At 41.6% G+C, this 20,488-nt stretch overlaps 1 protein-coding gene across 1 annotated transcript in view; it reads right to left on the reverse strand.

The window, feature by feature from the left end:
* The window catches only part of LIFR (LIF receptor subunit alpha), a 65,431-nt gene that overhangs the window by 36,922 nt on the left and 8,021 nt on the right, over positions 1-20,488 (reverse strand). Inside the window, exons 2-4 of the mRNA XM_033110142.1 lie at positions 9,040-9,200; positions 7,515-7,629; positions 5,023-5,162 (exon numbers count right to left, since the gene is read on the reverse strand). Coding sequence (XP_032966033.1) covers positions 5,023-5,162; positions 7,515-7,629; positions 9,040-9,181 — 397 coding nt within the window. The 5' untranslated portion in view covers positions 9,182-9,200. The remainder of the gene's footprint in view (positions 1-5,022; positions 5,163-7,514; positions 7,630-9,039; positions 9,201-20,488) is intronic.

Raw genomic sequence — 20,488 nt, forward strand, 5'->3', positions numbered from 1 at the left:
GTAAGGTGATCAAGTAGGAGACCCCTGGAGAAGGACTGGCTAGAGCAATAAGGCTTGGATCATGACACCACATATGGATAAGAAAGGACAAAATCTGATGGGCATTTCAAAGAAATGACTGGATCAAAGAAATGAAGGATTAGTACAATGAGAAAGGCAAACATTTAAGATCTCCTCAAATTTCTAGCCCAGAAGGCAGCAAAAAAGGCAAAAGGAATGAGGAACGATTGTGAAGAGATGCGGGAGACTGGCTGTGGATAACTAAGTGTCAGGGGAAGAAGAGGTGATCAATGGAGGGGTCTGCAGACAGCTAAGTGAGAGCCGTGGACACAGATTCAAGAGGAACTCACTGAGTGTAGCTGAAGATACGAATGTGAACGCACAGACAGAAAATAGCCAAAGCTTGTTTGGGGTCAATGGATAGACATTTATACCTTCAAGGAACCAGAGCAAGTATGGTGAGAAGGAATGACATGGAAGCAGAAGGAAGCCATAGAAAATCCAGGATGACTGAGACCAAAAGAAATGGGTTGTCATTTAGACCAAATAAAATAGAATTCATAGAGGAAGACAGAAATGACCACTGACACTGGTGAGGGGATAATCAATATTTGAGAAGGAAGCTTGGGAGGGCAGTGGGCTCTGAAGCTGCATTACAAAAGGTAAAGAGAAAAATCCTGCTTAAGGATATGGGCCTGTCACAAGGAGAAACTGGTAAACTAAAAAAAAAAGTTACAGAAAAAAGTAGGCCATCCTTCAAAATCTTCAAGTCTCTCTACTTAGAAGGGATGAGTTAAGTTACTTAATTTTTTTTTTTTTAATTTTATTGGAGAATTTGGGGGGCAGTGTATTTCTTCAGGCCCCATCAGCTCTGGGTCGTTGTCCTTCAATCTAGTTGTGGAGGGTGCAGCTCAGCTCCAAGTCTAGTCTCCATTTTAAATCTTTAGCTGCAGGGGGCTCAGCCCACCATCCCACTGCGGGAATTGAGCCAGCAACCTTGTTGAGAGCTCACACTCTAACCAACTGAGCCATCCGGCCGCCCCTCTGACAGCTCAGCGGCAGCTCACTGTCTTCAATCTAGTTGTGGAGGGCACAGCTCACTGGACCATGTGGGAATCGAACCAGCAACTCTGTTGTTCAGAACTTGTGCTCTAACCAACTGAGCCATCCGGCCGCCCCTCTGACAGCTCAGCGGCAGCTCACTGTCTTCAATCTAGTTGTGGAGGGCACAGCTCACTGGACCATGTGGGAATCGAACCAGCAACTCTGTTGTTCAGAACTTGTGCTCTAACCAACTGAGCCATCCGGCCGCAGCACTGAAAATTTTTTAGATCATTGGAAAACACACAAGATATGAGCCTGTTCCATTCTATAAAACGTAGGCTTTCTGTATGAAGGCCAGAGAAATTTGGGACTCTCTCTTTTGTATGTTCCCTCTTTAAATGACAGTAAGATGAAGAAGATGAGTTCAAAGAAATCTAGAGAAGCACACTCTCAGGGCTCATATCTATCTATCCTAGTGCTTCTCCACGAAGCTCAAGGGTCAACTAAATAAAGTCATGGCAAGCACACACTGCAGGAGTTTACAGGAGTAGGGCAGCTGACTGTGCTAAATAACAAAAATGGCAGAGCAGACCAACATAAATTAGTCCTGGAACTTAAAAGTAAGTACTTGATAAATTTAACTAAAATCTGCTGATCACAGGGTTCTACACTGGATTTATGTAGAATGTTGAGGGCTGTACAGGAAATAGTACATTTAAAGTCTAAACTACACAGCAAAGTCAACAGCTACACAGCTACATAAGGACCGTAGAGGATGCTTCACGGTATTAAGTGGGACGCTGCTTTTAAAAAAGGAGCAAACAAGGAGAAAGAAGTTGATTTAGTGCCAGGAGAGGGAAAGTTCAAGGTGCCAGTGTGAACACACAGAGCAGAGGCTTCCAAGAACGTGGTTCTCTCAAATGTTTCAAGATATCAAGATACAGTAAGTTAAAAATGATGAAACATGGGAGTATTTTACTAAAGCAACACTTGTCTATTAAAATGTTTTCCTCCCTGAAAAGCCCATATAATTTACATTTTATCTAAACTGCAGCAGGCTGCTCTTCAAAACACAAGTCATAACCAATATTTCAAACTAAAGACAGTAATTACAAATGAAAGGATTAAACACACACACACACCTCTTTTACTTCTTTCTTTACAGTATACATGGGAAGTCGTCCTAAATTCCCATGAACTATCATCTGCATTTCTCTCCAGCTAAAATACAGACACTTGAAGACCATTTTAACTTGCCTTCTAGAAACTAGGAACTTTCCAGCTAGGAAAGAAATTTCATCAGTCTTGTTTATTTTTTAAAGCTAGTGCATCTTTACCCATTACCGCCATGTTGTTTTGCCTTAGAGCATCAGAAGATGGGAGCTGTCCCAGCTCATTTACAGGATTGACAGAATTTATTCTGCCTCAGACAGATCCAAATTTTCAGGTTAGTTTTAGAAACTTAGACATTAAAATTCTTAGAAAGACTTATTTTTATGTCTGCCCTTGTCAATTAGAAGCGTATTACGTGTGCGTGTGTGTGTATCTTGTTTGCTTTATATGTACACTTTTGAAAGCATTTTAAGATGCTAGAGAAAACTTAATTTCTCATATTTTATTTAGTAGCAAATTGCCAAAAATAGAAAACCCCAGATTCTCTAATGCACAGCTACTTATCATTTCATAGCTTCTCTTGCATAGTAGGTGCTCAAAGATTTGCTGATACATCCACCTCTCTATATTCATCTAATTTGCTTTTCAATTTTCTTATCAGTGTTATCTTAGCAGTCGTAGGAATATCTTAGTATTGGGATTGTTAATCTAATATTCAAATCACAATCAGGCCATTATTAAAAATGCTATCAACAAATCATATGATATGCAAAAACAATTAACTATTAATGTTAATCAAATAAGTCACCAAGGGTCTGTCTTGATTTGCCTTTCTAATTTTTTCTAACACTATCATCTTAAAGTAGCTTTCCAGACAGAACCTTCTGAATACTTACTGAAAAATCAGACAAAACAAACAGGCTCTCTGACAGACTCCTAGGGAACTTTTTTTAAAATGTGAATAAAATTAAGTTAAATTCCTCATACCTTACTACAAAATAATTCCATATGAATGAAAGATTTAAATCAAGCATGAAAACAAAACCATAAACTCATAAAGAAAAATAGCAAGAGATTCTATTTATATAAAGTGAAAATCTGTGGTATAAAAAAATACCACAAAGTTTAAATTTGGAAAAATATTTGCAGCAATTATGACAGAATTAATAACCATAATACAGAGAGAGCTCTTGTGAACTGATGAGGAAAAAGATAAATTTCAATATGAAAACATTTACAAAGGGTACAAATAGCTCAGAAAAGAATAAAAATGACTGATAATTTTCTTTTAAAAAGTAATCATAGAAATGCAAAAACAGCAGCATAATAATTTTGGGGCCATCAGATTGAAATGGGAAAACTGAGATGACAATACCCAGTTCTGGAAAGATGTGGAAGAACAGTCACCCTCTAATACGATGTTTGTAGGAATGCAAAGAGATTCAAAATTTTTGGAGAACAATTGGCAATGGATATCAAAAGTCATAAAATGAGGAATGTCTTTAATGCAGCATTCCCAGTTCTAGAAAGTTAGCCCAAGGAAATTATCACACAAATTCAGAAACATGTATGTGCAAAAGATGTTCATTAAAGCATTAGTTATACTATTGAAAAATTGGAAAGAAAAACCTCGATGTTAATAATCACTTAAAGTCATTATGGTACCTCCATTCAATGGAATACTATGCAGCCGGTAAAAATAATACAGATTTATTTAGATAACAACTGGAAAATCTATGTCTTCTGTGAAGCAGGTTATAAAGTAATATGAACCTTACCGCTTATATGTATATGTATAGAAAATGTATTTCATGGTTCACAGTATTCTCTGTGGGTACTGAGATCATGGCTGGTCTGGATAAAACAATCTCACATGGACCTCACATACAACCTTAGAAAGAAAACAACAAACATACTCTTCTCTCTTTATCTTGAAAGATGACCCTAAGTAGCATTACGCAGACAACACTTTGGCCAGAAGATAGGACAGATTCTAAGTTTCTGGAGAGCATGCTTTGTTATTATTCTTTCAAAATCTATGCTGTCTCAGACACAGACCACTGCAAACGTGCATCCTGCCCGTAAAATTGGACAGATCACCACGTTAATTCTATTTTCTGTCCCTGGCTTCAAAGTAAGCCATCCTCATAAGACTTACTATAATATCATTATGATGCCATTACATAACAGTTGTCAGGAGCCAACAAACCTGCTTACCCCACCATTAAGAGAGTCTCACTGCAGAGCAAAATCTCCATCTCTGTCAGCCTGGGGTTGTTTCATGCTTCCACTCAGCTTACAGCGTATGTACTAGGGCATTCAATCAGTACATTTATAAAAGATGCCTGCTGTGTGCGAGGCACTGGGCTAGGTGCTAGGTGTAGAATCAAAGTCCTGCCCTCATGGGACTTGTTTTCTTGGGAAGGCGACACACAGCAGGCACCTAATGACATAATAAATTACTAATGGAATTGTGAGAAATGTCACAAAGGAGAAATACAGACTGCCTCAGGGGAAACGTAAGACAGGAAGGGGGTCTCCTCTGGGAGGGGTTGGTCAAAGACTACTTCCTAGAGCAAGGGGCATCTGAGAAATTCTAAAGGTGTGCAGGAAACGAGGTAAGCGATTAAAAAAGGTATTCAACTTGGAGAAGGATCTTGAATGTTGTGACATCTATTTCGATTGCCTAGAGGACAAGTGTGTTTCCTTCTTGATGGTGGCTATGCTCCACAACCCACACTATGGTTGCTGGGTAAATGAATGTATTAGTATAACAACTGCAATGCAAAAGAATAGTCAATTTCTGCCAATTACAAAACACAACACTAACAAAAGCACTGTTCTGAGCTATTTTCAAATACTTACAAACATTTTTCTCATTTAGTATGAATTTACTTATAGAACTTCCAAAATCATGTAGAGGGTTTATCGTTATTTCATGATCACCAGGTAAAAGCGTTGGGATTTTAGTATTTGTTTTCCCCAATTGATAGCAAGAATGGGACCTGCAATATAAGAAATCAAATTTTAATCAGCATATAAAATTAACAATTTTCATTAAAAGTTGATTAACACAAAATGCACTGGAAAATACTTTATACTCTTTTGTATACAAACACATGACAGGTTACACTGCATTTTAAGAACGAAAAAAAGAGAGGTTAACGGTAAGTACATCGATGTGGGTGTAGGAAAAATAACCAGATTGTACTAGAAGGTTGAGTAAACTGAAAGCTGACTAGGTGATTTTTTTCAAGAAACTTCGGATTTTAGCATGCTCTTCAAACTGTCACCCCACTTCCCTTTGCAGCCTTACCCCCGACCGCCCTGAACACCCTGTACTTCCAGATCACATGTACACTAAGGTGGTGCTCAACGACACTGATCACAGAAAGCAAACTGGCTACTTGTCACCTCTAAAATCATGCCTTCAATTTGTCTGCTCTGTCTTGGCTCATGGTTCACTGAACAAAACTTTCTCGTCTGTTCTGCTTTTAAAATGTGTCTAGTTCCCCATCCGTTATTTCTCAGACAAAAGTGTTTTTTCCCTCTGTGGTTCTATGGCTCTTTGTATCTTTATAGAACACACTTCCATTCTTTTTACTGTTATTCATATACATTTCTAAGTTCTCAAAACATTTTAATTCCCGCACAGGGACTTTTGGTGGCTCCCTCTCCCTGCCCCCGCCCCAGCAGCCAGTCCAGGCCTCTTCACACTGTTTACCACTTAGGACTGAGGGCTTGAAAGTCAATTCATAGGAGCGAGGTTTCTTTTGGTGCCAGTAACACAAAGCCACCTGAATTCTCTAAATTGTGCCATCTCATATGTTCATGCCATTGTACCCAACATTCTTTCAGTCTGGAATGTCCCTCTGTCCTTTTCTGCTGAGAACACTGAGCATTCCTGCTCCACAAGCACACTTCCTCCGAGAACTCTCTGGGCTGCCGGACTCCTCAGCCAAAGCCCCCTGGCCCTTCACATACAGTTCTGTCAGCTCTCGACAGAAGCTTCTTAGAATTTGTTCACTGTGCATTCGTCGGGAGCCGGAACTAACTGCCCCTCTGTGCGGCCTGTGGTTCCTTAGTACTATGTATTGAATTTTTCAGGTTCTTCCCTTCTGGACTCACAGTAAGATTGCACTTCCCTTCTCCTCTGAAGCAAAGCATGGCGATGTGACTTTATTTGCAGAGAAACTGGAGTGAAAGCCACACCTATCACTTCAGGAAGGAAGCTCTAAAGCCAGCACAGGCTGTGCTCCCTCCTTCCCCTCCCTCCTTCCCTGGCCACACCGCCTGAGCGCTGGAGGGTGGGGGCCCCTCGGTCCGAGGCCCTAAGGAAGAGACAGGGGCCAGAGATGTCAGCTGACGCAAGAACACACAAAACACAAGCAGGAAATCATCCTTTATTTTCATAGCAGAAAATAAGATGTGAGAGTTGTTTCTGCAACACACCTGAACTCATCCAGGCTGACAAATTACCCCGAAATAATCCAGTGCCCTGCTGGGATCAGGGGAAAGCAAGAGGAATCACTCTAGCTTGCAGGCAGCCCAAGGGCCTCAAGTCCAGGCTCCGGAGCTTCTAGCCCACTCCAACATGACCTGAGAGGGTCAGGTGGTGTGCCAGAACCTGCCACCTGCCTCCTCACATCCACTTCTCCCCTTTCCTTAAGAGCATTAGCCCACGGTTTACCTGGGCACACTGCCATTCAGCTAGAGGGCATGACCCGGCCTCTGTGCAGCTAGGTTTACCCACCTAAGTTCTGCCAGTGAGATGTAAGCAGACTTCTTACATGTGTGGGACTTCTTAGAAGTCTCCTTAAAGAAAAAAACCCTTCTTTTCCTTCCTGCTTTCTGGAATGTAGACATGATAGCCTCTCCTCAAGCACCGTCTTGAACCATGAGATCACATGCTAAAGATGGCAGAGTAGCATGATACAGAGGAACCTGCGTCTCTCCCAGCCATACACACCACGTCAGCCTTGGACTGCCGACTCCAGACCTTTTCCGTGAGAGTAAATGCCTACCTGTTAAGCCACTATTACTGACATCCCGTTAGGCACAATTAAAACATCAACAACCTAACTGATACAGGTAGACGATGGTTTGGGATAAACCAGTGAACCTTCCCCAGCAGATCAGAACCCACAGCACAGGAGAAGTGTGCTCCCTACTCGTAAGAGAAACACAGGTCTGGCCAGGAGAAAGGTTTGTTTACATCTTGATTAATGTAAGATTCACAATTTTTAGGAAATAGTGAGTTAAGACTTGAAATTTCATTTAAAAATTTACACAACAAAATCTTAATGCTCTAACATTTTGGGGTTGTACCTGTAAAGTAATCAATGTGTTTCTATTACCTGTTTTCAATGCAAACTTCATAAACAGAACCACGGCCCGCTCCGGAGGGTGCTTTCCAAGAACAGTCCCACACTTGTAAATTGTTAGTTATACACTTCAAGTCAGGAGGAGCCCCTGGAGAAGGAGAAACCACACACACACACACACACACACACACACACACACACACACCATGCTTAATAATTTAACTACATTGTAAAATGTCAGTAAGTTAAACAGTTTTCAATAGTAAGCACAAGCATATGTCTCTGCAAAGGGTCCATGTTCTCTGTGCTGAGCTGAACCTGCTGTCATAGGAAGTGACTGGTTTTATATTTCTTTCTGTAGCTCTAGCTTAAAAAAGCTCGAGAGTAACCTGATGAAAGTGGGCCAACCACTAAACCACTTAGGGGTTAGGCTTCTATCAAAAATTCCACTTCCAGGCAACTAAGCTAAGTAGAGGGAATGCCTGTGTAGATTCAGCGATGAGACCACGAGAGGGCCTGGGATAATTTTAATCTCCATAGCCCCATTTGCCAAAAAAAAAAAAAAAAAAAAAAAAAAAAAAAAGTAGCTCTAGGTAAAAATGATGTCTTTCCCATGCCCACAAACACAGCTTCTAAACACTCCCAGTCACTACTGCTTTACTGCTCGCTACCAGAATGCCACCTACATAGAAATCCCATTAACAACCTTTAGATTTTTATGAAGCATATTAAATTTATACAGTAATGAACTCACACAGGACTCAAAAATGTATATTTCATGTGAGTGTAAACAACTGAAAAGTAACAAATAATTCAGAAGATTACAATCCTAATAGTACCAATATCTATAAAATAACATTACGTCATGGAATACATAAGCACGATACAATGACAAAAATGTCAGTCTAAAAGGGAAATGAAAAGAAAGAAAAATGGAGGGTATAGAAGGAGGGAAAGAAGGACAAAAGGAAAAAAGCAAAGGAGGAAGAGAGGAAGGGAAGGGAAAAAAGTAATTATAGTGTATAAAAGGTATTCTATCTTAGATCCTCTATATAAGTATCTATGAAAAAGCTTTTTCTTTAACTTTTATGTATAGTTGGCATGATATTCATGATAGCAATAAATTATTATAAAGCTATTTATATAAGATAGAAAACAAAAACATTACAAGCGTTCACATTAGAAACCATCAGTAATCGTAATCAACTTATTCCATGGTGATCTCGGGGAAAAGAGAAGATCAGTTTAATTACGGAAATAATATAACAACTAAACCCAGGGGCAGAAGGATGATAATGGTCTTTCTAGAAATACACTAGGTTAACATCTACACAAACATTCTTAAAGTATTTAAATAAGATGAAAATAAACATTATTAAAGAAAGATATTTGATTTCATTGTACATGACATTTTAAGGGCCCTTTTAAAAGAATCCAAAAGAACACAGAAAAAAGAAGACAAAGAAATGGATTTTAACCACTGAAAACCTAAAGGTTTCAATAAAGGCACAAGATGGCAATGTAATCAGTTCATTCTCTATGACTCTGATGCACTTACCCTTTTTCTGGCTATTTACTTGATTCATTAAGTGTAGAAGAAAAAATGCTGGTAAGAGCCACCGGAAATTTGAAGTTATCCTCATTCTTTTACTGTCCACCATGCAGGATGGTTGTCTCAAACATAAGGAAATGTCCACCATCCGTGCAATGTCTTCAGTCCTAGATGAGAAGTTCAAATGGCATTCAAATTGCTGCCAACACGGGCCTTATGCTGTGCACACGAACGCTGAAAATGGATACTGACAACTACTGAAACATACTGCACATTAGGAACTTTGGGGATTCTGGACTCAAGCTGACTTGGCTTAAGGAGACATTTAAAATCAGACACAGCTGTTGCTTCAGGGATCTATTATAGGGTCAATTTTCAAGTGATAAGATTCAAGTTCAAGATTATAACTGAATACATGTTTATCAACTCCCCACTCTAATGTTACTAAGGTAAAGAAAAACGGTGCATAAAATTGAAGTTTTGACAATTTTAAGTGATATGTGGAATGACATTTTAAATTTTAATTAGTATATATTAACTTTTACAGTCACTGATTTATGACAATATCGGTTTTCTTTTCCATTTACACTGTGACATAAAGTTTCTATTTCATACAAATTTGAATAGCTTAAAGAGAGCAAAAACTGGAGTAAATTATAATACAGGGTGTTTGCAGATGTGACAAAAATATTGATAATAACCCACAAATGACTAAAGTTTTACATCACAACAAATGTAACGGGAAAGGGACGTTGCTAGAGGAGATTGCAAGACAGAGCTGTTGAAAACTGAACGCCTGTAAAGGAGCAGCGCCTGGGTCTGGTGGGTGGCAGGGAGGGGCTGTGACAGCAGCAGGTGCTGCTCAGCCGAGAGCTCCTGGGTACTTGCCAGCAAACGCTGAGAGGCACGGAAGGCACAACACTAAACTTGACAAAGCCCCTGCCCTTGAGGGGCTTAGGCTCTGGCGCGCAGAGACACATATACAAACAAGAAATTTCAGATCCTGGTCCACACTTGAAAAACTAGAGTAAGTCAACGTGTGTGAGAATGTGTGAGTGAAGTCTTCTACTGAGCTGACATCTGACTGACGAGAAGACCGGCCTGAGACGATCAGAGGAACGAGGAGCGAGTACACAGACCCTAAGACCAGGACCAGCTTCCCAGGACGAGAGGAGGGCGACAAGTCAGAGGCGTGGGCTGGGCAGGCCACAGAGGGCCTCCTGGCCATCGGAAGGACACGGAGTTTACTGAGGTTGAGATGAGAAACCACCGTAGTGTTTTAATCAGGGAAGATCATGATCTGATTTACACTTTGGGAAGACTTCTCCAGCTGCCACTTGGAAGACAGATTCTAGGGGAGGAGAGCAGAGGCAGGGAAAACACAGTCCAAAAGAAAACTGTCAGCACCAAGGACTGGGCTTTTAAGAGTGCAGACGGCACCAGGCGGTCAGAATCAGGCTGTTCCAGAGGTGGGGTCTTACCGATCGGTGCATGTCAGGCAGGGCAGCATGGGGTTAAAATCACAGATGGGGTCGTCTGAACCCCAGCTTTGCAATCTACTGGGCGATCTTCACCTCTGTGTGCCTCGGTTTCTTATCTATAAAGTAGGGATAACTGTATTTTCTTCATAAGTTTGTTGTGAAGATTATATGAGTAAATACATGTAAAGCACTTGGAATAATGCCAAGCACATAGGACGTGCTGTAAGTGTATTCTGTGTATTGTGTGAGGTATAGGGAGACCTCATAAGAAGCAAGGATGGCTACTAGATTTGGTGGAAATACAATGATGGAGGAAGGGCAGTGCCATTTAAATTCTCTCGGGGTACATGAAGGAGAAGGCAGTAACTTATTGGGGCTGAAACTAAAGGATTCAAAGTCAACGTTGATATGTTCCTACTCCCCACTCCACACAGAATGTAAAAGAACAGTAAGGAAATCAGAGCAGCTAGCAAAGACAGAGGTGCCAAACAGGAAAGCTTTCCACATCTGACATTGAGGGAGTCTTCAGAGTAAAGATGTCCCTGTCCCCTGTTGTTGAACAAAGGCTGCCAGGCAACAAGTCCTTCCAAAGTTCTCCTTGTCAGGCCTAATGTTGTCTCATTCTTATACTGGAACAGACAACCAAAGATCACAAAGCCTACAACATTAAAGAGAAATTCAGGATAAATTAGATGACCATAAGGAAAATAAAAATTACTCCCAGAGAAAATAGGGATAATGTAGAAAACAGGAAAACTAAAAACAAAAACAAACAAAAAACCAACAGATGACAACCACCTCTAAATAGTATTCTCAGAGCAAACATGGCACAGCCATAGAAACAAGAAAAGAATGCAATGAAAAAGGAATAATCAGAAATAAAAATAGCTCTTCTAAGTTAAATACATTGCCTGATATTAAAATTTCTAAAACGACAGATAAAAGCATTGAGCAATCTCAGAAAAAAGAAGACAAAAATAGAAAACGTGAGAGAGGAAATATGAGAAACAGACTTGATAAAGGAAAGGAAATCCAACATCTAAATAACCGAAGCCTAATAAGAGAATTTAAAAACATTCTTCTTAGAGAAAGGAAATGGCAATATCTCTTGATTATTGCTGAGTACTGTCAAAAAACGAGGAAATGAATCCCAAATAGCTTAAATAAATATAACCAAAACATGCACAAGGCACAAGCACACATTTTAAGTGTTCAATTATTTTCTGGATGAACAACTTCCTAGTCAATTCCATTATCATCAAGCTTACTCATTAGAATGAAAATGTATTCGTGGAATGTCTAAAATGCCAGTTGCTAATGTTATAGAATTACATAACGTGTGCAGGAATAACTCAATAAAGCAGACAAAAATGGTCACAAACCATATTCACGGACTGGCTAAACGTTATCTTGAAATGAGACAGACCCTTACTACAAAGTCACAGTTATTCCAGAAAAGAGAAGTGTGTCCCCGAAGTGGCAAGAGGGGGCCGGAGGCAGCCAAGGATGAGCTCTGGGCCAGGTGGACTCAGACTCTCATCCTGGCTCCATTTACTTGGTGGTGTGACTAAAGGCAAATCACTTAATCCTTCCCTGCTTTAGCCGCCAGCCCTGCAGCACAGAGCCCAGCGCCTTTCAGGGTCCCTGTGAGAAACTTCCCAAAGTTAAGCTGCAACAGTCCGCTCCTGTTGGCAGGCAGCAAGCAAGCAGACACAGCAGCACAAGGTCAGGGCCAGCCCTCAGGAGGTAGGCGAGACCAGGGTGGGGTGCTCGGGAACAGAAGAACCAAAGGCAGGGTCACCAAGGCCTGCTTAACTGAAAACAGGCAGGATGATAAGGAAGACTTGCTTTTGTCGTCACATTTACATAGAAAATTTTGAGTAAGTCATTTAGGCAATATAATATTATGCCTGTAATAGATCTGGGTTTTGTACCAAGCAAAACTTTCAAATGGACTTATCTGAGGCCAGGACATGAACAGAGCCTGCCAATGTACGTGTACTTCTAGGGGAAAAAAGGCAGGTGGAACTTGTCTCTGCTCCTTTCTGATAGCAACATTATCAGAACTTGCTTTTTTCCCCCACCAAGGCTTTATTCTTAAAGGGGAACACACTTTTATAGAATTTCAGGAGCTAATTTCCAAAATTAGGATAGCTGTCTCTCGAGGCAGCAGCAGAGCCGAGCGCCCATGCGAATGCCTGGAGGGGCAAAACAGGTAAACTACCCAGGCAGGTGCAAAACACAGTTCGCCCAGTCTCTAGAGGCTATTACTAGAGGATGTAATTCACGCCCCAAAATGAGGTAGAAAACAAATAAATGAGTAAAATGGTCCATGAAACCTGAGTTTTAACGCAGGGAAGCAGCACTGTGTGCCCACCCCACCCCCCCGGCCCCAATCTCATTCCAGGTCACATTAACATTAATACCTCTCCAAGCTCTGGAGCCCTTCATGAGTTTATTTGCACCTGTTTTTCCTTGTGCCTGGAATTTCCTCTGTACTCCTCTCTGCCACTGCCCTGAATCACCTGGGAAGCTCTGGTAGGAGGTGGAAGAGCTCAGCATCACCTCTGCAATACCTTCTGGCATTCCCCCAAAGGGTAGCTGCTCCTCCTTCTGCTCCCAGGACACTTTAATTACACCCCTGTTACAGGGGTTGCACAAACTATGACCCATGAGCCAAATTCGATCCACCTCGGCGTTTGTAAATAGTGTTACTAGAATACAGTCATACCCACTGTTTATGTATCGCCCGTGGCTGCTTTCCCACTACGGAGTTAGGGCTGAGTAACTTCCAGAGACTGCATGGCCTACAAAGCCTAAAATATTTACTCCCTGGCCCCTTATGTTAACTTTGCTGGCCGGTGCCCGAATGCATCACTTCCCAGTTTTGTAATTCCTCCCACAGGCCGTGAGCTCCTTAGGAGGCGTGCGCTGCTAGCTCCAGTATCCAGCACGTGCCTGGCATGGAGCAGACACTCGAAACTCGCAGCCGGCTGAGGGATGAATGCACAGCAAGGCAAATGAATGTATGTCCACGAAGCACGCTTTGATTTTCAGGCTTCATGCTAACTAACCCCAGCACTGCCAACACTGGGGACGTAAGTCAGGGCTGCGGTTCCCACACCACGCACAGAGGTACCCTAAGCCACAGAAGCAAACCAACTGGGTATTACAGTGTGTTTTAAATTTTCAAAGGAAAGAAACTGACATCTGTTCAACACTGTCAGGACCTTTAGCTCAAGGTAGTTCAGGTTCAATGCTAGGCCACGCTACATGCCTTTCAATGACGTCATGTCTTTGTGAATGGGAAGGAGAAAGTCACCCGTTGCTGTGATGAAACACACGTACCACCCGAAACTCAATGTAGGGATGGAAATGAGTGTGGCATGTCCACTCAATCTCCAAGGTTTGAGAAGTTATACAGTACCCAACAGGTTCACACATGGGGCTTTTTCAGAATGAAATAAAAATGTTATTTTTCCTTTAAGTTGATATGCATTATTTTTCAAACTGCTGTTAAGCTGTCAGGTCATAAATACTCCTTAGGTTGTTTGCACCTAACTACTTCATAAAAAGAACTGTTAGGCATTTCTTTTGACCTGGGGGCACCTGGGTAAAAACATTAATGAAACACTAAAGGCACTGCCAACCAGGAAGTTTGGCAATCTAAGTCGGAGGACAGCTCGACTGCTTACAGTTTCCATTACCATATTTTAATTTGCATTCTGCACGCAGGAAAATAATTTAAAACTGAAATTTAAGTTTTGCTATGTTTTTAAGAATATACCTTTGTGGATTATGCAAGATATTGTTTCTCCAAAATAACCAGTTATTTCTTGGTCTGTGATTCAACTAGAATATTCTTGTCAATTTTTAAGTTTTTCTGCATTTCCTGGGAATTTTTTATACACAGTGATCTGCACGTCTTGTTTTTAGGATCCTTACAACGCGCTGTGTGGGTTTTGGTGATCGGCTCTCCAGTGAGGACTTCCGTTAATTCAAGAGCCTGTTCACTACCAACTTCAGCTCGTCAGAACAGATTTGAGCCGTCACTCCAGTTCACCGCCTTTCCGAGGCTCCCCCTGCTCCAGCATCAAGCTCCGCGTCTGCCTGGTAGAAAAAGCCCTTCAAGTGGCCTCCCCTTGCCCCGCCCCACTCCAAACCAGAGCGGGGCTAACCTGTGCATCTCCCCACGCGCCCCACACTCCCACTGGTTTTGGGGGCTTCCCCTCAAACCACTGCGTCTATGGATGCCCGTGGGCAATGTTCTCCGTGCTCCAGTCCTTCTCATCCTCAGGGTCCTCTGAAGCTCTACCACACGGAACAGTGGCACATATAACATACTCATGCCCCACCTCAGCTGGCTGTAAGGGACGCAACAGCCTTTAAAAAATGTTAACATATGTCTATTAAACAAATACACTTGTTTCTTTCCTCAATCACAAGGGGGAACCCTCTATTATTAAAGAAACCACCTGAAGAACATCCCTTCCTGTTCAAAAATATCCAAGAGACCTTTAACAGGCAAGTAAGCACGATAAAAAGCTTACCTTCAAAAAGAATCAGAAACAGCTTCACTTCCCAGTACCTGCGTCTCCACACTCACCAAGGTCAAGGATTAGCTCTCTCTTTTTTTAATCTCTTTCAACTGTTTGGCCATAAATGGCATTTCCTTGGTTGTGTAGTCAAAATAGTTTTTCATATGTTTATTGATAATTTGCAACACTTTATTTACAAACTGCTTATTCTTCTGCCCATTTTTCTAATTAGGCATTAATCTTTTCCTCACTCCTTGATAAGAAAGAAATCTCATAAGATGCAATATTAACTCTGTTATATACATTGCAAATGTATTTCCTGGTTTGCTTTCTTACTTTCCAATGAGGTTTTTGTTTAATTCTTCATTAAGTCAGATTTCTCAATTTTGTCCTTTATGGTTTCTGATCAAAACTTCTTTCTCATGCCAAGAGGAACCATCCCCTCCCCCCCAAAATGGTTACCACTTATCCCGACACTATTCATTAAATAACCCCTTCCCCCCCCACACACACACACACGCGCGCGCGCGATGCCGCAGGGAACCATTCCTTCTCAGCGTCCTCGGTGGGAACCCTTTCCGAGCCCACTGCTTCTTCCCTGCACATCCCTCGGGAACAGCATCATCTATTCCCGCGGCTTTACCCTCCTCTCATAACCAATGACTGCCCAAACTGTATTTCCAGTGTTGGCCCCTTCCCTGCTCCAGATTAACCATCTGCTGGACAAGTTCTTGTTTATCTATACAGATCCACTCAGCTGAGGTCCTTCAGGACAGGAATAACAAAACATGAGATACTACGCACCCACTTAGATGCTTCCTAGATCCTTCCAAGCCCCACATGCACACAACTGAACTCACTTTCCCTTCCAGACTGGCTCTCTTATGCTCCTGTCCCCCTTCATGAACTAGCCTCTCCTGACTCTCCCTCCTTCCCCAGCCCTTCCACCTACTTACCAGTTTTACCTCCAAAACATGCCTTGACTCTTTCCACTCACCTCTCCCTCTATTTTTCATTGCCACTGCTCTGACTCAGGCCTTCATCTCAGGCACAGGTAATTTAAATCACTACTTAGTTCATTTCATCTCATGGCCTCCGGCAACAGCCTCCCACAATCCATCTCCCACAATGACTCTCCTGGCTTCAAATCGCCTCTCTCTCTAACCCTCATCATTCATGAAAGCTCCAGGCCAACAGTCAGGAGGCTGTCCCACTAAGTGCTCAGACTACAGAGGGGACAAACTCGACTCAAACGAGGACTCCACCATCTGCCCTCCTCCTCGACTCCCCAGCCTTGGGGCCTCTCTGCCGCTTGGGTCTCTTGCAGACCATCACCTCCAGATACCAGCACTCTCTGAGCGTTACCACTGCACTTCGTTTAACTTGCACTTGGGGCGCATCACATCATCCCAGGTATTACAGAGATTTTTTTTTCCCTGCCTCCCACCATCTTTTCTTATAATTAATTATCATAATCATTAATTATGATCTCTAAGAGCAGAGACTGACCTTGCACGTAAGAAGGTTTTACATGTGCTAGTCAGGATTTATTGAGTGAACCGAACAAATCCACCCCAATGGATCTGGTGAGGACCCAACAGTTTCTTTACGTTCTCAAGAGAAAGGTGAACAGTATGCTTTAGAATCCACTGGTCTGCTATAGAAAACTTTATGAATCAAAAGGCAACATCAGCTTGAATTGCTGGAGGTTTTTTTTTTTTTAACTACATGGGGTAAAACTACCCTTAAGCCCATTTTAAATTCTAAGAAGGAAAAAATATTAATATGTAATAGTTTTGTGTAGTTGAAATGCTGGTTTTAGCTAAATCAACCATGATGATATAGAATTCATAGATATATTTCTGAAAGTATGCATTATTTATGTATTGTTTATTACAAGCAGGCACTGTGTTAAATTCTTTAAATGCATATCAAATTTAATCCCTGTGACAACCCTATGAGGTCAGTATGGTTATTCTCCCCTTTCTTATAACAAGGAAAACGAGGCACAGAGAGGTTTCTGAAACTTGCTTGAGGTCACACAGCTAGTTGGGATTTGAATCCAGGTCTGACTACAAATCTCATCTCTAGACCATTATACTAAACTGAAAAATGTGGGGCAAGAGCTCACTGAACGGGAGTCCGAAGTCCTGGGTTCCAGTCCCTATTCCTAGTCACCTAGTGACTAGGTGACAGAAATATCGGACAAATCCCCTAATATTTCTAAAATCACACCATTATGATCCAGGGCCTACTTCCTATACTTTAAATGTCATTCAGAAATTTATAGTTGTATTATGTTTAGATGTGACAGCGTGTTTGTTACCTCTATGAACTCGGAGATGAAGACGGTGGCCCGTGATCACACCCACCCCCTGCCCAAATGAACGCTGTTCTTGGGGGAAATATCGCCTGCTTTACCAAGCACAGCCATTTATCACATCGTGAGAAAGGTCAGGCAGTGGGTGTTCAGGAAACAAAAAAACAACAGCCACCACCTCAGTCTGAACAAGATCTATCAGATGCTTGAAAGATACTTATGAGCAAGATGAAGAAATACAGGTTGTAAAAAAAAGCTACGTGATCAGCCTGACTCAAAAGGTGCTAATGCGTGGACGCGGTTACCTGGACAAAGGTTATGCAGAGACGTGACAGAGTTCTGGGGTTTTTTGGCATTTTCATTAATGAACTGGGTGAAGATTAAAAAAAAAAAAGAGCACATTCATCAAATCTGTGGATGAAAAAAAAATGGGCAAAGGAGCCAATACTGGAGGTAATAATGAGTATTCTGATAAATTAAGCAACAACCTAATCTAGTTATCAATTTAGCATTGATAATTTCAGGGTATGAAATCAAATGATGATGACAGCAACAACATGCATAAAATGAAAAAATACAGGTTGGACAAAATATGATTTGGCAGCAACGTGTGGGAAAAACACAGAAGACTGGTTCATGAAATGGGCCAAGAACGTAATATAACTGCCAAAATAATGAGAAGAGGGGTAGTAAGTGTTTGTCTCCTCGTTTTATCACAAAACATGTCTAAAATCCTGTCCTCCGGTGGTATTAAAATGGGAGGATTCATTTTTAGTCTGAAAAATTCATAAGGAGATAACCCAATATTAAGGTATTATTAATATGAAACATAAGCTATTATTATTGTCTGTATCACTGCCCAAATTATGATTGATTCTCACTCCAATATAAACCTTACTCTAAGTATTCTTATCCCATCTCTCCGTAAGTGCAACCTACTTCCTATTTTTTTTCTCCCAGCTTTAGGGAGGTATAACTGACAAATACAATTGTATATATTTAAACTACAATGTGATGATTTGATATACATCTACATTATGAAATGATTACCACAACCAAGTTAATTAACACATCTGTCCGCTCACACTTACCTTCCTTTGTGTGTGTGGTGAAAATGCTTCGATCTCCTCTCCCAGCAGATCGCACGTACACAAGACACTAAGTACGATTAACTACAGTCACCGTGCTGTACGTTAGATCCCCAGGACTTCTGCATCTTATAACTGACACTTGGCACTGTCTGATCAACAGCTCCAGCTTCAGCGGCTACCTTGTCACTCTGGACTCACCTGCTCCCAGTTTTATAATACCACCCACACTTAGGGACCCCTTGACCGTTTAGCAACTTTAGGATAAGGTATCAACGTATTTGAGAGCTTTAAACACACTAATGCTTTCTCACTGAGTTTAATCAGAAGCTTTAAAAACGGGCATGGTAGATGGAGCATGCGAGGAGCTTGTAGTCATCACCACTGCATGTGCCACTGCCTCAACATTATGAAGAAAATACAGACAAGCTTCCAGGGCCAGGCCTAGTTGGAGCCTGGCTGCAGGCTCTCCCCCGGGCCTGCACCACTGCAGCGCTCCTCACTGGCCGCTGGACTCCCAAGCCCTCCATGGCACAACCTGGAGTCACCCTTCTGAAATGGCAGTCTCGCGTGCTTGAAATTTTCCACGGCTTGCCCTGGCCGACCAGAAAAGGTGGCAACCTTAGCATGGCATGAGCTCTGCTGTTTCGTGCCGCCTAACTTCCCAATCCCATCTCTGCCACTGCCCCACACTGCCCCTGTGCTCGAGTCCCACCAAACGTGCCAGGTTGTCATCCTGTGTCACTGTACACACTGTACCCTCTCCTTGGAATGGCCTGCTCACGCCACTCTTCCTTGTCCAGTTGAGAAACACCAATTCGCTCTTCCACACTCAACGCATGCACATTGCTCCTTCCAGATGCAACCTTCCCAGTCTGTCCTCATTGGTCCCCAACACTGAGACAAATGTCAGTTGCCATCCAGAATATCACTGTTGTCTATCTTGTAGTAGAACTGAGAAGAAAGTGAAACGGTTCCTATTGTCTCTACTGAAAGCATAAAGACAAAAAGCAAATCACACCCACTCAGCAAGTAGAGACTTCCACTGTGCCTGCAAGCATGAGTTTTTGATTCCAGCAATAGTCCATGAAACGCCTGAGTACAGCAATCACAGCTTGACTATTTGTAAGTGAGCTGAACGTTCCAAAACAGAGTCATCTGTAATTTCATTGACGCTGGCATCTGAGAAAGGGCGAGTTGGCTAAATTCTGTCTAGCCAACAGTCTAATGTCTGCATGTCAACACAGCTTGGTTGCTCTTTATTTGCCATTACATATTCAGTACATCTTATTAGGAGGAACAAAGAGTGTTTCTTTGTGAAAACTGCCCCCCTCCCCAACCAAAAAAAGAAAGCGAACTGCTGGGCCCAGTGGGGGCAGGGGGAGTAAAGTGGGTTATGGAAAGCAATGGGGCAGACAGAAAAAAATGTGTGATAAATAATCAAATGTTGACTTCGCTGGTGGCTCCAACCTGTGACATGACTTAACCTACCATGCATTCGACACAAAAACAAGAAAAAATGATTTGTGAAACCATCTTCTTTTATTAGGCCGAATGAAGGAAATAAAATGCAAGGTCAGTATTTGTCGTGAAAGTTCCAAGATATTTTTCGTGACTTCTGAGTCTACTTTGTATCAAAATATTTACAACGGTTGCCAATTCAAAAAATAAAATTGTCCCTACATAAGGAACAAATTACAAAATTAATGTCCTTCTGTAGACTGTCAGATGGCAACATTATTTTACACTGAATGCTTTACGCCCTCATCCTTAGTTAAGATTATGTGCTAGAATTTTTCAAATAGAATATCCATGAATTCCATTCATCCATTCATTAGTAGGAACCTATCTCAGTAATTTTATAAAAGATAATCTCAAAAAGGCAAGTCTTTCACAGAAGATATATAGTAGCAATTTTAAGCCTATTAGCCTAGGATATTCTCACACATGTATAATATAAGCCATCACTAAATCATTGGTGAATGACAAGGAGAAATAACCTAGTCTGTTCCTTACGTAGTTTGTGGA

This window comes from Rhinolophus ferrumequinum, chromosome 7 (genome assembly GCF_004115265.2).
Source record: "Rhinolophus ferrumequinum isolate MPI-CBG mRhiFer1 chromosome 7, mRhiFer1_v1.p, whole genome shotgun sequence".
Lineage (NCBI taxonomy): Eukaryota > Metazoa > Chordata > Mammalia > Chiroptera > Rhinolophidae > Rhinolophus > Rhinolophus ferrumequinum.